The sequence below is a fragment of the Podarcis bocagei genome, assembly GCF_964188305.1.
Source record: "Podarcis bocagei genome assembly, chromosome: 1".
Classification (NCBI taxonomy): Eukaryota; Metazoa; Chordata; class Lepidosauria; order Squamata; family Lacertidae; genus Podarcis; species Podarcis bocagei.
In genome coordinates, this window is record NC_138125.1 from 100,013,314 (window position 1) to 100,026,665 (window position 13,352).

The window sequence follows — 13,352 nt, forward strand, 5'->3', positions numbered from 1 at the left end:
TGCTCTTGAACACCTACCTCTTCCTTAACTTTCCAAAGGGAAGGTAGCCATGTATGTATAGTTGGGCTTGAGGATGAAAGTTCAAGAAAAATGTTTTCATAGGGCTTTCTCAAGGGAAAAGAAATGTCGAAGTGAAATCCCCACCCCTATTTCCATAATGCAATATTGGTTTGAAGTACTGAATTAACCATATGTAATCAGGAGAAGGTGGGCATATGTCCATCTGCCTACATTACAGGTAATATTATTAGGTTAACCCAAGGTGTAATATAGTAAAAGGTTATATTATATCCTCTCAACGTTTCAAGTTAGGCTGAGAGACTGCTGAACCCAAGGTTACCTTGTATTACGGATAAAAGCACATACCAGTACATTGCCTGGAAACAGGTATGTTTTTATTCTAGGATGCATATTTACAATTTAAAATGGCTCTAAATGGCCTATCTAGAGGTAGGAAATATCAGTGATTATTGTCACTTGGTCATCCAAGCCTAGGCTTATTTCATCAAATTGAAATGAAATTCTTTTATTTTTTGTGGAAAAAAATAATAAAAGACAATGACTTACATTTCTGTTGTGAGAAGCAACACTTCAAAATCTCTCGTTACTTTTATTCTTTTCTACTTTGATCAGAAAAGTGAATTGCATGATTATTTTATTAAGTTGAGCATTCATGTACCAGTATTATTATTATTTTGGGTTGAATCCAGAATATTCCATCCACAAAAATAAGGGTTGACTGGAGGCAACTTTCACCAATGCTCTCTGCAGCTCCCCACACCATTTCAAATGCTGCAAAGTTCCCCCCACCTTCTGCAGCAGATTTAGCGTGGAAGTAGAGGGGGGGAAGGAATTACTATTTTGCCTTCCATTCATGGTGGTTGAATGACAGGCTGATTAACCACTGCCTGTTAAGATGAGCCTCCTTTTATGCAATTAAGTCAGTCTATCTCTTCTACTGAGCAGTCCACACTTCATATTGTATTGCATGGCTCCCAGCCTTTGAGTGGGGGGAGAGAGATGAATTGCAAGGGTAGGGAAGCCAAAAGATGTCAAAATGTCTGATTTTAATTTTAAAATGAGATTAAGTGTTCTACAGCCATAACATTTTGATACAAAGTTTGCCATCCTGAAATTGCATCATGTCTATATTTGCAAAGTTCATGAGGTTTTTAAATCATGAAGGGATGCTGCAGCAACTGTAGAGCAGTAGGTCGCTCATACTGGTCCCTGTTTGGAAAACAATGGGGAAAAATAGATTAATTTATTGTGAGTAATTGATATGCTTCTGTCAGCAACATAGATTTATTACTTGTATAGTAATAAATCCACTTTTGAAAAACTTGTCTATCTCATGGGACTAGGTGAGCATCAAAAAGTTGTGCTGGAGCTTTTATATTCTTTTTTAATGATTGAGGCTTCTTTCTGGTCATTTTGACATTTAAGGGTTTGATTCCTGACAGTTCTCAAACGGTTTTATGGCCTTTGCCTTGGACAAAAGGCTTTAGTTTTTATTAAAAGAAAGGGGGAAGTTAGAAAAGCATTTGCCTCTTCTCTTAAATAATGGTACCATCACCCCAGTCTGACAGTTTATAAGTTTCAGACGCTGCTACAAAAAAGTTGCAGATCATACTCCTATCCACTTTTACAGGGGGCAAATGGTCCCAGACATGTGGAAGGGAGATATTCAGCCTTTCCTTATTTCAAGCAGAACTCTTTCCCAACCCTTATCTGCGGGTACCAAAGATGGGACCTTGGACCTTTTCTTTGCCATCTATGTGTCACACCATAGACCTGGTGCAATTTCCCTTACCTTTTTAAGGAACTCCTTGAACTACACATTTTACTTAAGGAAAAGATAATGATTAAAAGGATATCTCTTTAATATTTACAGATATTTAATATCTCTTAATATTAATAACTACTTACCTGGTGAAACACAGATGAACAAAATCTGCTGCTTTTGTCGAGCAATGGTTGGGTAAGGAAGGCATGATTCCCCTGTGAGCACCAATATAAAACATGGCTGCTATTCTATCCATGGAAGCCAGTGGTGGCTTTCCTGTGGCCATCTCAAATACAGTGCAGCCAATGCTCCAGATGTCTGATTTTCTCCCATAGCCAGATTCTTTTATCACTTCTGGTGCCATCCAATAAGGAGTGCCATGCACTGATTTCAGTGGTTCGCTGTGGGCATCAGTCAGACTTACATAGGCTAAGCGCTTTGCACATCCAAAGTCGATGAGCTTGATAACACCATTGGGCATCAGCATGACGTTGTTGCCTTTAATATCTCTGTGGACCACACAGTTTTCATGCAAGTATGCAACCCCTTGCAGAATCTGTTTCGTATATTTACAAAATACTATTTCAGGCAATGGCCCAAATCGATGAATAATACTGGAAATGGAGCCACCTGGAACAAATTCCATGAAGATACTCACTATGTTGTCTTCTAAACTTGTTCCCAGGTACCCTACAATGTTGATGTGTGTTAAATTTTTCAAAATCTCAACTTCGTATTGCAGTTTCTGATATTCCTTCTCAGTCCCAATTTGGTCACAGGTACTCAGTGCTACTTGTTTCACAGCTATTAAATGTCCTTGGCTTGTAAGTCCACAATAAACCTAAAAATTAAAAATGCCTATTTTGGTAGTGGAACTACAGATACATTCCTGTGCGCACACACATTAATATGTACTCACACATGCTGTTCTCATGCATCTGATTTAAATACAGTATAACTCATCCTGCTTAAATTATGTCTGCAGTTATATCTGGTAATCATTTATTTCCATAGAAAATATGACAAGGTGGTGTACCACATAAAATACTACAATAATAGTAAAAACATCAACAACATATTAATGAAAATTGGTTGTCCCACAAAAAAAAAAAAATCATATTCCAAAGTCTGAGAGAATCGGCTTCTGGTATACTCTTCTGCTAAAGAAGAGACATGCCCAGTTCATACTTAAGCCCTTCTGATCACAAAAAATATTTTGTGTGAGCATATAATAGTTCTTCCATGAGCAAAAGAGGCACTTTCAAATCCAACCCACAATATTTAAAGGCCACCTCACTGGTGTTTGTCATGCAGGGCTTTTAGTGAGTGCCCTCATCTGAAAGCTATGAAGACATTGGCAGTAAATAACCCAAGGCCAACCTTTCTTCCATCATAAAATTCAGTGAGGTATACACAGGCTTCATAGGTGGTCTTTCCATCTAAGCTCTGACCACACTCAGGCCTGCTTAGCTCCCATGTTTGCTTTATAGGAGTTGACATTGCATAACTGAACACCCTTTTCTTCCCTGCGCACCTGCTAAATTTGTTATCGGGTTTCCCTTACCATCCTCCAAGCAGATTTGTGGAGAGTATGGGGTGTGTACTGTCTGGTGGAAGAGAGGGAGTAGTTCCATTCTCCAAATGTAAATTATTGCACTAACAGAATGAGGACACTGGATACTGCCCACAGTGTCTCCTCCCACCTGCCTTGGCAGACTCCTTCACAGTTCTCACCAATTTTGTGGTTCACCCAGAGATGAATCTCTGGATGGCTTCCCGAAATGCACAACTGCATCTGGAAGTCTGCTCAGATAAGTTTTTGTCTTATCTAGTCCCATGACACAAAGCCCACTTGATTTCCTTTAGAGAAAGTAAAGCAGCTTTAATCAGGGATGCAATTGTGGTGGATTCTCAAGACCCACAATTGTACATTCTTTACTTTCTGCTTAGAAGCCAGTATATTGCTGGGCTGATGGGAGTTGTAGGGCAAAACATTTGAAGGACACCATATTGGGGTGTGTGTGCTTGTTTAGAAGGACTGGAATTGTAATTAGGATTGATCAAGGTTTATTGATGCTAAAATGTCCTTTGGGAGATACAGTGAATACACTTTGAGATAACAGGGGTATTATATATACTCCCCATGTAACTTACTGTGCCATAGGCTCCTTTTCCAAGGATTTCACCTTTGGTCCACAGGATAGGTCCTTCACTAGCTACATTGTTTTCTGAAAATGTAACCACATTTAGAAATCTATTTTCTCTGCTGGATTCCAGGAAATCTGGAGAAAAATCCTGTAAAAAGAGGACAGAAGAGCAAACCAGAACACGTTGAATGAGATATAATGCAAAGAGAGGCTTGAGATCAGGGTCATTTATATAGTATGTTGAATAGACCTTATTTCTTTCCTGAGAGAGAGAGAGACAAAAAGTCTTATCACAGCAGTCTTGAGATAAAAGATTGCTGCTATTTACGGTAACTTGGTGGTTGGATCTACTGAGTGCTGTTAGCACAGAATACTTAAACGGACCTTCACTTATAGGGATGGTGTACCTCTGAGTACCACATGCTGGAGAGAGCAGAGGAAAACCATTACCTTCTTGGTGTGCTTGTCAAAGTAAGAGACATCTGGACTAGATGGGCATTGGTTTGATCCAGCAGTACAATTAGTTTGTTCTGATTGCTATTTACAAATGGAAAGCTGAGGCTGAAAATAAAGAGTTGCCCAAGATTGCCTGAAGGATTTCTGAATGGTAATAAATTGTGTCCTAGATCTCAAGGCACAACATATTTTAAATATTTGACTGGCTTTCACTGTTCTATTGCTATTAAAGATACTTATAAAAACTTCAATAATTACCTTACAATTTCTAACACTTGCTGCGCTGTTTCCTTTACTCTCAGTGTTTCCATTTTGTACCACAGTATCTGCATTTTTTGTAGCTATTCTCGAACGGTTGTCATCTGCTCTATCGAGAGAGAGCAGCTCAGATACAGAGCAACAAAACGAGTCTTCAGTTATTTCTTCACTGCAGTTCAGGGTGTTTGGATATTCCTGGGAAACAGAGTTTGCAGGAAGGCAAGTCCGTTCGGTTGATAAACCAACTTTTCCAACTCGTGGGCTTTGTGGAGGAGGTGAGTTTACTCTGTTTGAAAAACATAGTGCAGGGGGGTTCCTTTGATTATCATCACAGAACAAAACCTGATTTGCATCCAGATCCTCAAGGCAAGCGGTTGATCCAATTTTCGTCTGCATTAAACTTTTGTTCTGTGCTATGATGATATGTTCATTTGTATCTTTTGCATAGTTTAAGAAAGGAGCATATTCTGCATGAACTTTAACCTTCGGCCAAAGTAATTCCTGAACATTGATAGCAAATGCTTTACTAATGAAAGCATCGCCAGCCTCTGAAGTGTGATCCAATGAGACTTCTTCAATAGTTGACAAATTTGAATTAGGAATGACTTCATTTTGTTGAGCTGGTAGAGTAAACTCGGTAGGAACTGGAAGCTGCTGATCATCATCTTCATGAAATGGTGCTGCACTCCTTATTTGCCCTTCTGTTTTAGGGTCAATCACACTTTCCTTCTGCTTCTGACAGCAACCCTCTAACTCAGATACCCCTCTTTGCCCCAAATCCTTCTCCTTCTGTTTAATGCCAAGGGAATTCTTGTGTGATTTGGGGCATGTTTTCTTCTGGGCATTTCTTATTCTGCCATTCTTCTTTGCACTGAGATGGTTATATTTATGTTTCATCGCAGTGCGCCTCCCAGCTGGAGCAGAGTGCACATTCCTGCAGGAACTGTTTTCACAGCCATGAGGCTCCCTGGAATATGCTGGAGTTCCAAACATTTCATAAATGCCCGGACCTTTGTCACTTGAATTTATTTCCTTGAACATGTCACTGTACTTCAGGTCTACGAATTCTACGGAAGACTGTGCTTGTCTTACAGGAAAAGGAGTGATGGTTTCTCCTGAGCTAGGGAAATGTTTGGAATTGCTGGGAAGCATCTGCTTTGGTAGTTTCTGACTGCTTTGACCGAAGCGGCATTTCTCCTGCTGAAGGTGTTTCTTCTGAAGCTTTGAGGAAATCCCAGTCTTTGCATGAGACAATCCTAGTCCTTGAGAATGAGAAGTGGGATTCTTTATCTTGTTAGCATGGTGTTGGATAGAACTCTTGCCCCAAATAATAAAATCTTGAGGCATCTTGGTACACACACTAGCCTTTAGAGCCAAGGTGGTTCTGTTGCTGTTTACTTTACAATTTTCACTCCCTTTATGAGCAAAAACGTTGAAGCTGTGGCTTAAGTTAGTTGGCATGCTCTTTCTTTGAGCAGAGTTTCTAGAAACATGGGAGATCTGATCTGGTTCATGGTTAGATATTGTAATATGGCTGATGGGAGTTACTTTCGTAATATTGCTTTCAGCAGCTTCAGACACAGTGACGTTTCCCATCATTCCCAGGTTGATTGCTGTACAAATACTGCTTTCAGATTGTTCAAGAACCATCAAAGTATTAGGAATAGTAATCACTGAAGCATGATGTTCTGTAACCTCGCTTTGAAGACTTGAATGCATATCAGTATTTCCTGGTTCAATATTCATAGTATTTTTGGTACGTTTGTTCGGATCTGGTTTCACCTCTGATGATTCTGCTTTATTTGACTGTAGCTTAGGGCTGCCACTCCTCTTTGCAAAATATTTCCCCCAGTTCTTAGCTTTGGAACTATCTTGATGTCCCAAAGGAGAACATTCATATTTTTCTGCTGTATGTACTACTTTGCTTTGGCTCAAGTAACCATCAGGATGGTCAAAACTACAGTCTTTGCTTGTAATACTTAAACTCTCAAAGGTTGCCAAAACCTGATGCATTTTACCACTGGTTACTTCATTTCCTATATCTGCTCCATATCTGCTGCACTCAAACTGTGGTTCAGTTTCTTGGGCTTTGGAATATCGAAAGGTCATATGACAGTTATCCAGGGTGACTGAGTGTGGATCTCCAAAGACGGTGAAGCCATCTGTTATAATTTTGTGATTCTGGTCCTCAGACTGAGGGTCAGTATGCTTCGTAGGAACGGAATAGTGGTTCAAAATATTGGGCAGATTATTACAACCAGCATTTTTCTTGGCTTTGTCTTCTAAAGGAGGAAGCTGCACCATTCTTATAGGATGAAATGCCACTGGTGGTGATAGGTTGAGCTGGAAGTTTAGAAAAACCACCTATTAATGAATCAGTATTGTTTAGGAAGTTCTTAAATGAGTTCAACATGGATACCACTCAATAAGCATGGCTGGAGAAACAAGCCAGATGGGTGGGGTATTAAATAACAACAACAACAACAACAATAGAGTAGTGCTAATACTCAGTTTTACTTCTTAAGCCTTGCATCAGACATATAGTTTAGAATAGAGTCACTCATGTATACAGAATGGAGTCACTCATGTATACAGACAGTGGGGAAGGGGGAGTGAGAGGGAGTGAGAGAGAACAGAGGGTGACTCCATTCTAAACTCTTTCTCTCTCTCAACAATTTTTCTGCCTTTGTTTTACCCTTTAGTCATAATATGTGAAAGCAAAGTGATATGGATTGGGTTCCAAAGGACTGAGCAGGCTTGTGGCAAGAGTTTTGTACTACCTTTCTTTGTTTTATTTCTTCCTATGTTCTTTTTTTGATATTCTGCTAAGACTGGAAATTAACTGTATTTGTCTTATTGTTTGTTTTATATATTATAATTTTGCTAGAACATAATTAGCCAATACTTTGTATTGTGAATTGACCTGACTTTTGTCTTCTTTGCCAGCCATCTGGCATATAGGGTTGCTGCCTCCTGCAGCATTATCTTTGTGCTTTAACAGTACAACTTAATCTGCAGTTTAATACTTGGGTGGTTATACCAGTGTTTCCCAACCGGTGTTCCGCGGCACACGAGTGTGCCGTGAGACATTGGCTGGTGTGCCGCGAGATGCCTGGAGGGAGGCGGGCGAGTCGGGCGGCGAGAGGCGGGGCGGCGGCGGCGAGGAGAGGCCGCGCCTCCTGCTGCTGCCTGGCGCTCCTCCTCGCAGCCGGCAGCGCTGCCTGGGTGCCTCCGCGCGACTCTGCCTCGCTGGGTTTGGTCTCCCAGCAGAGACGGGTCACACGCGCACCTCCCTCCCTCCCTCAGCCTGCGCGGAGGGAGAGCCAGAGAGAGGCATCGCTCCTGCGCGGCGGGAGAGGGAGCAGCCGGAGCGATGCCCCAAATGAGCTGAATTCCGAGCGAGGGACTGAGGGGGGAGGGAAAAAACTTTCACTTTCGTGCGTCCCTCCCGGCGTGACGCTGCGCGCTGACGTCACGGGGCGGGGCTTTAATGGTGGTGTGCCGCGAGATTTTTTTTCAGTAAACAGGTGTGCCGTTGCCCAAAAAAGTTTGGGAAACACTGGGTTATACCATAGACAAGTTATTGATCTATCTTGCCTGCTGCTGATTCATCCTAACAGACAGAGGTTCTTGATAAGCCATAAACTTTCCTTGAATCTAGCCCTTCAGAGATGCAAAAGCATGTCTCCGCCATCATACTATGCTCAGTCACTTTTATGAGGAGAGGAAGTGAGACAGGAAATTATTAAGTATAGGAAATTAGCCTATTCCCTTCTCTTGAGATAACTATCACAATGTTGCTAATTAAAAAAAGAAAACACTGACTTTGGAACTTTTTTTCCAATCAAATGATTAAAATAATTGGCTAAATGAAGAGAAAAATAGAATAAAATGTATGCTTACTTACAAAAGTATTTGAAGTCATCTGGCTCTCTTACTTGTATTAACTGTGGCTGGGGGATCATCCGCATTCTGTCTGCAGATGACATCTGTTTTCCCTACATATGGTGATCAACTACACAAAGAGCTTTCTAATTACTATGGTTACCCAGAGCAGTGCATCCTCCTTTTTCCAGAGCAAAGCCACTAACCCTACAGTGTCATTTAATTGTATGATTACATGAAAGGAGGTTGCAGATTACAGGTGGTAACAATTATTTCTTAATTTAAAAAAATAAAAATAAAATTATAAAACAATATGCTGGGGGCACTCATTAGGAGTGTATGCTGATGACACCCATATCTATTTCTCTGTAACAGCTGAATCAGAAAATGTCATAAATGTGATCTACTGAATTAAACTGATCTTTAAGATTTTCTGAGGATATCCTGCTGGTTATTACATGACCAGCAGATTGTCCCTTGGTGACCATATTGAAGTTGGTCTTCTAAGCTCTAAGCTCACCCTCTGGAATGCACTTCCTTGGGCAAAGGCAGTAATAACTTTCACCCACTCCTTAAAAGCTTGTATGTTTACCCACACTTTACTGGACTTTGACTCTTAATATTGTTTTGTACACTGTTCAGTTTTATATAGTTATATAGATTTGTTTTTATCTTTTTGATCTAGTTTTGGGAGGTTTTATTGAATGTCATTTTCTTTTAGTCCTATGGTAAACCACTTCCACTTTTATGAAGTGGAAACTGTGTAAAGTTGATGGGGTCACACCTCCTCTGAAAGAGCAGGTATGTAGCTTAGAGGTACTTCTTGGATCCATTGGTGTTGCTTGAGGCCCTTGGTGGCACAGAGTGCCTACCATCAGCTTCAGCTGGTGGCTCAGCTATGCTCCTATCAGGACAGGGATAGCCTAACTTCTGTTGTCCATGTTCTTGTAACCTTTAATAATAATAATAATAAGAATAAATTTTATTTATATCCCGCCCTCCCCAGCCGAAGCCGGGCTCAGGGCGGCTAACAACACTAAAATAGTGCAACATTATAAAAACATCATAAGAATTAATTAAAATCAAAATTGATGGCAACCATAAACTAAAGTATTGTAAAGATTGCCAAAGGAGGGAGTCAGGCTGTGCCCTAACCAAAGGCCTGGTGGAACAGCTCTGTCTTGCAGGCCCTGCGGAAAGATGTCAAGTCCTGCAGGGCCCTTGTCTCTTGTGACAGAGCGTTCCACCAGGTTGGAGCCGCAGCCGAAAAAGCCCTGGCTCTAGTTGAGGCCAGCCTAACCTCTCTGTGGCCTGGGACCTTCAAGATGTTTTTATTTGAGGACCGTAAGTTCCTCTGTGGGGCATACCAGGAGAGGCGGTCCCGTAGATACGAGGGTCCTAGGCCGTGTAGGGCTTTGAAGGTTAAAACCAGCACCTTAAACCTGATCCTGTACTCCACCGGGAGCCAGTGCAGCTGGTATAGCACCGGATGAATGTGATCCCGCAGCGAAGACCCCGTAAGGAGTCTCGCTGCGGCATTCTGCACCCGCTGGAGTTTCTGGGTCAGTCTCAAGGGCAGCCCCACGTAGAGTGAGTTACAATAATCCTGTCTGGAGGTGATCGTCGCATGGATCACAGTGGCTAGGTCAGGTCGAGAGAGGTAAGGAGCCAACTGCTTAGCTTGGCGGAGATGAAAAAATGCCGCCTTTGTTATAGCTGCAATCTGCGCCTCCATGGAGAGGGAGGTATCGAAGATTACACCCAAACTCTTAACGGACGGTGCTGGCACTAATTGCACCCCCGCAAGAGATGGGAGTTGCCCCCTCAATCCCATATCGTCCCGTCCCAGCCAGAGGACCTCTGTCTTCGAAGGATTTAACTTCAACCGGCTCCCACGTAACCATCCAGCCACAGCTTCCAAGCATCTGATCAGTGTGTCTGGGGCCGAGTCAGGATGGCCATCCATCAACAGATAGAGTTGGGTGTCATCAGCATACTGATGGCAGCCCAGCCCAAAACTCCGGACAAGCTGGGCGAGGGGGCGCATAAAGATGTTAAAAAGCATCGGGGAGAGAATCGCACCCTGAGGCACTCCACACACCAAGGAGTGGCGGGATGACAGTTCCCCCCCAAGCGCCACCCTCTGTCCCCGACCAGAGAGAAACGAGCGCAGCCATTGAAGGACTGTGCCCTGGATCCCCACGTCGGCGAGGCGGTGGTCCAGAAGTTCGTGATCGACCATGTCGAAAGCTGCTGACAGATCTAGAAGAATCAGCAGCCCCGACCCGCCTCGATCCAGCTGTCTACGAAGATCATCTGTTAGGGCGACCAGAGCCGTCTCGGTCCCATGACCAGCGCGGAAGCCGGACTGGAATGGATCCAGGTTAGATTAGGTTAGATTATTGGACTATTTTCTACATACCTTTGATAATAGCTTGGCAACTTAAGCTGGTGCAGAACTCAGCAGCCAGGCTGCTCACCAGGGCAAAATAGTCTGAGCTCACCACACCTAACCTGGCCTGACTACGCTGGCTACTAATTCATTTCTGGGAGCAATTCAAAGTGCTGGTTTTGACCTATAAAGCTTTATGTGGCTCAGGACCCCAATACCTCAGAGACTGCCCCCCATATGAACCAACCTTGACCCTGTGATCATCATCTGATGCCCTTCTTCATGTGCCCCCTCCATGGGAGGTCCAGAGGGTGGTAGCATGAGAATGGGCTAGTGGTGTCTCCCCATTTGTGGAAGGTTCTCTCCAGGGAAGTTTGCCTGGTGCCAAACTTACATATCTTAGGCGCCATGCAGAAACACTGCTTGTTCACCAGGACTTTAATTTTTAATTATCTATGGCCTTTTTGCATGAGTGGGATGTTTTAATTAAACTTTATAAAAATAGAATGTTAAAATATTTTTCTAATGCTGTCTTTAATGCATGCATATGTTTGTTTCCTTAAAATATAAAATAATGAACTACAAACTAATGTTGCTTACATTGTCTGCAAAAGTCGAGGGAGCAAATCCAGTGCTATAACTTGTGCTTTCAAATACTTTTTCCATCCATCTTCTAAGTCAGTAGTCTTTAACTTGTCAAGAGCAAGGACTCACTCAAGATTCACACCTGGCACAACAACATGGACTTGCATCCATGAGCCCCATGAACTGAGGGAAGAGAGGACCTTTGTGATGAAGAATGAAGTCCATATGTCCAGAGTGAAGGTTAAAGGGACAGAGCCCATTCATCTGGTGGTGGAGTGCAATATGAGGAAGAAAGAATTATGTTAAAGTATGCTGGTCTTCCACTCATTTATAAATCCCTGCCACCAACTGATGCATAATATGAATTTAGTCCAACATATACAAATTGGACTCCCAATTGTGTCATTAACACAAAAAGTGCAAAATTCAATTAGCTAATACCACTGCAGTAAAATGTGCTCATATCATCTGTAACCCACTGAACTTCATATGCGAAAAAGAGGAAACAAAATAAAAAATGAAGTAACTCTGTGGTTCTGGCTTACCTGCACTTTGCTTCTCCCAACAATGACACTCCAAGCATGTTAGCTTATAGTTCCCCAGGTGTATAGGACTCCCAGTGTTCTGGCCTTGACTGCAGACCCCACTGAATGATTTCTGCTTCAGTCTCCCTACCCCCATCCCATGTACAGAGCTACATTCAGACTGTTTAGTTTACAGGCTGTCGCCAAGGCAACTCTCCTTGGGGCATTTTGTATGGTGAATTGCCAGTCAAGCAGACTCAGCTGGCTGGGAAAACAAATGTAAGAAACCCACATCTCCAACTGATTTGCTCCACCAGCGCAAACACTCTCTGGATTGGAGCCAAAGTAAACTACAATTTTTTTTGCAGCACTTCAGAGGTGCACCACACTCATCTTACTCTCCGTTCTTCTCATTTTACAAATGACAATCAAATGCTGAAATGCGGCAGCAAAGGACCACCCAGGTTCCGGGCAATCTGTTAAATGGGGATGGATGTAAGGTAAACCTGGCTTTATGACCAAATCTCTCCCATGATTATTATTTTTTAATTAACCAGGGTTTAGGCTGCACTTAATAATTTCTGCATAATAATAATAATAATAATAATAATAATAATAATAATAATTTATACCCTGCCCTCCCCAGCCAAGGCCAGGCTCAGGGTGGCTAACAAGCAATAATGAAAACAATAAAAACAAGTTGAATGAATACAACTTAAAAACAAGATTAAAATACAACATTAAAATATTGAAACATTAAAATATTAAAATGCAGCCTCATCACAGGAGGAGAAAGGAAAAAGGAAAAAGAAAGAGGGGGAGGGAATCAAATTGGCTCCAAGCCAAAGGCCAGGCAGAACAACTCTGTCTTACAGGCCCTGCGGAAAGAAATCAGATCCTGCAGGGCCCTGGTCTCATGAGGCAGAGCGTTCCACCAGGCCGGAGCCAGAGTTGAAAAGGCCCTGGCTCTGGTTGAAGCTAATCTAACTTCCTTAGGGCCCGGGACCACTAGGGTGTTGCTATTTATGGATCTTGAGGCTCTCCGTGGGGCATACCAGGAGAGGCGGTCCCGTAGGTACGTGGGTCCTAGGCTGTGAAGGGCTTTAAAGGTCAAAACTAGCGCCTTAAATCTGACCCTGTACTCCACAGGGAGCCAGTGCAACTGGAAAAGCACTGAGTGAATATGCTCCCATGGCAGAGACACCATGAGGAGCCTCGCTGCAGCATTCTGCACCTGCTGGAGTTTCTGGGACAGAGCGAATTACAGTAGTCAAGCCTGGAGGTGACCGCTGCATGGATAACTGTGGCCAGGTCGGGGC

The 13,352-nt window shown here is 42.6% G+C and overlaps 1 protein-coding gene across 8 annotated transcripts; it reads right to left on the bottom strand.

The window, feature by feature from the left end:
* Positions 1–1,151: 1,151 nt before the first annotated feature.
* On the bottom strand, positions 1,152–13,273 carry MAP3K19 (mitogen-activated protein kinase kinase kinase 19). 8 transcript variants are annotated; one of them, XM_081199599.1, is made up of 6 exons: positions 12,055–13,271; positions 11,525–11,692; positions 4,648–6,990; positions 3,941–4,081; positions 1,930–2,627; positions 1,152–1,230 (listed from the first exon to the last, which is right to left on the bottom strand). In XM_081199599.1, the coding sequence occupies exons 2-6, from the start codon at positions 11,588–11,590 to the stop codon at positions 1,173–1,175; spliced, it is 3,306 nt and encodes a 1,101-aa protein (XP_081055725.1). In that variant the 5' UTR covers positions 11,591–11,692; positions 12,055–13,271; the 3' UTR covers positions 1,152–1,172. The 8 variants fall into 8 exon arrangements, with proteins under 8 accessions (XP_081055725.1, XP_081055724.1, XP_081055728.1 ...); XM_081199598.1 differs by having other exon boundaries at positions 11,525–11,773; XM_081199602.1 differs by lacking the exon at positions 11,525–11,692 and adding an exon at positions 8,555–8,662 and having other exon boundaries at positions 12,055–13,270.
* Positions 13,274–13,352: the final 79 nt, after the last annotated feature.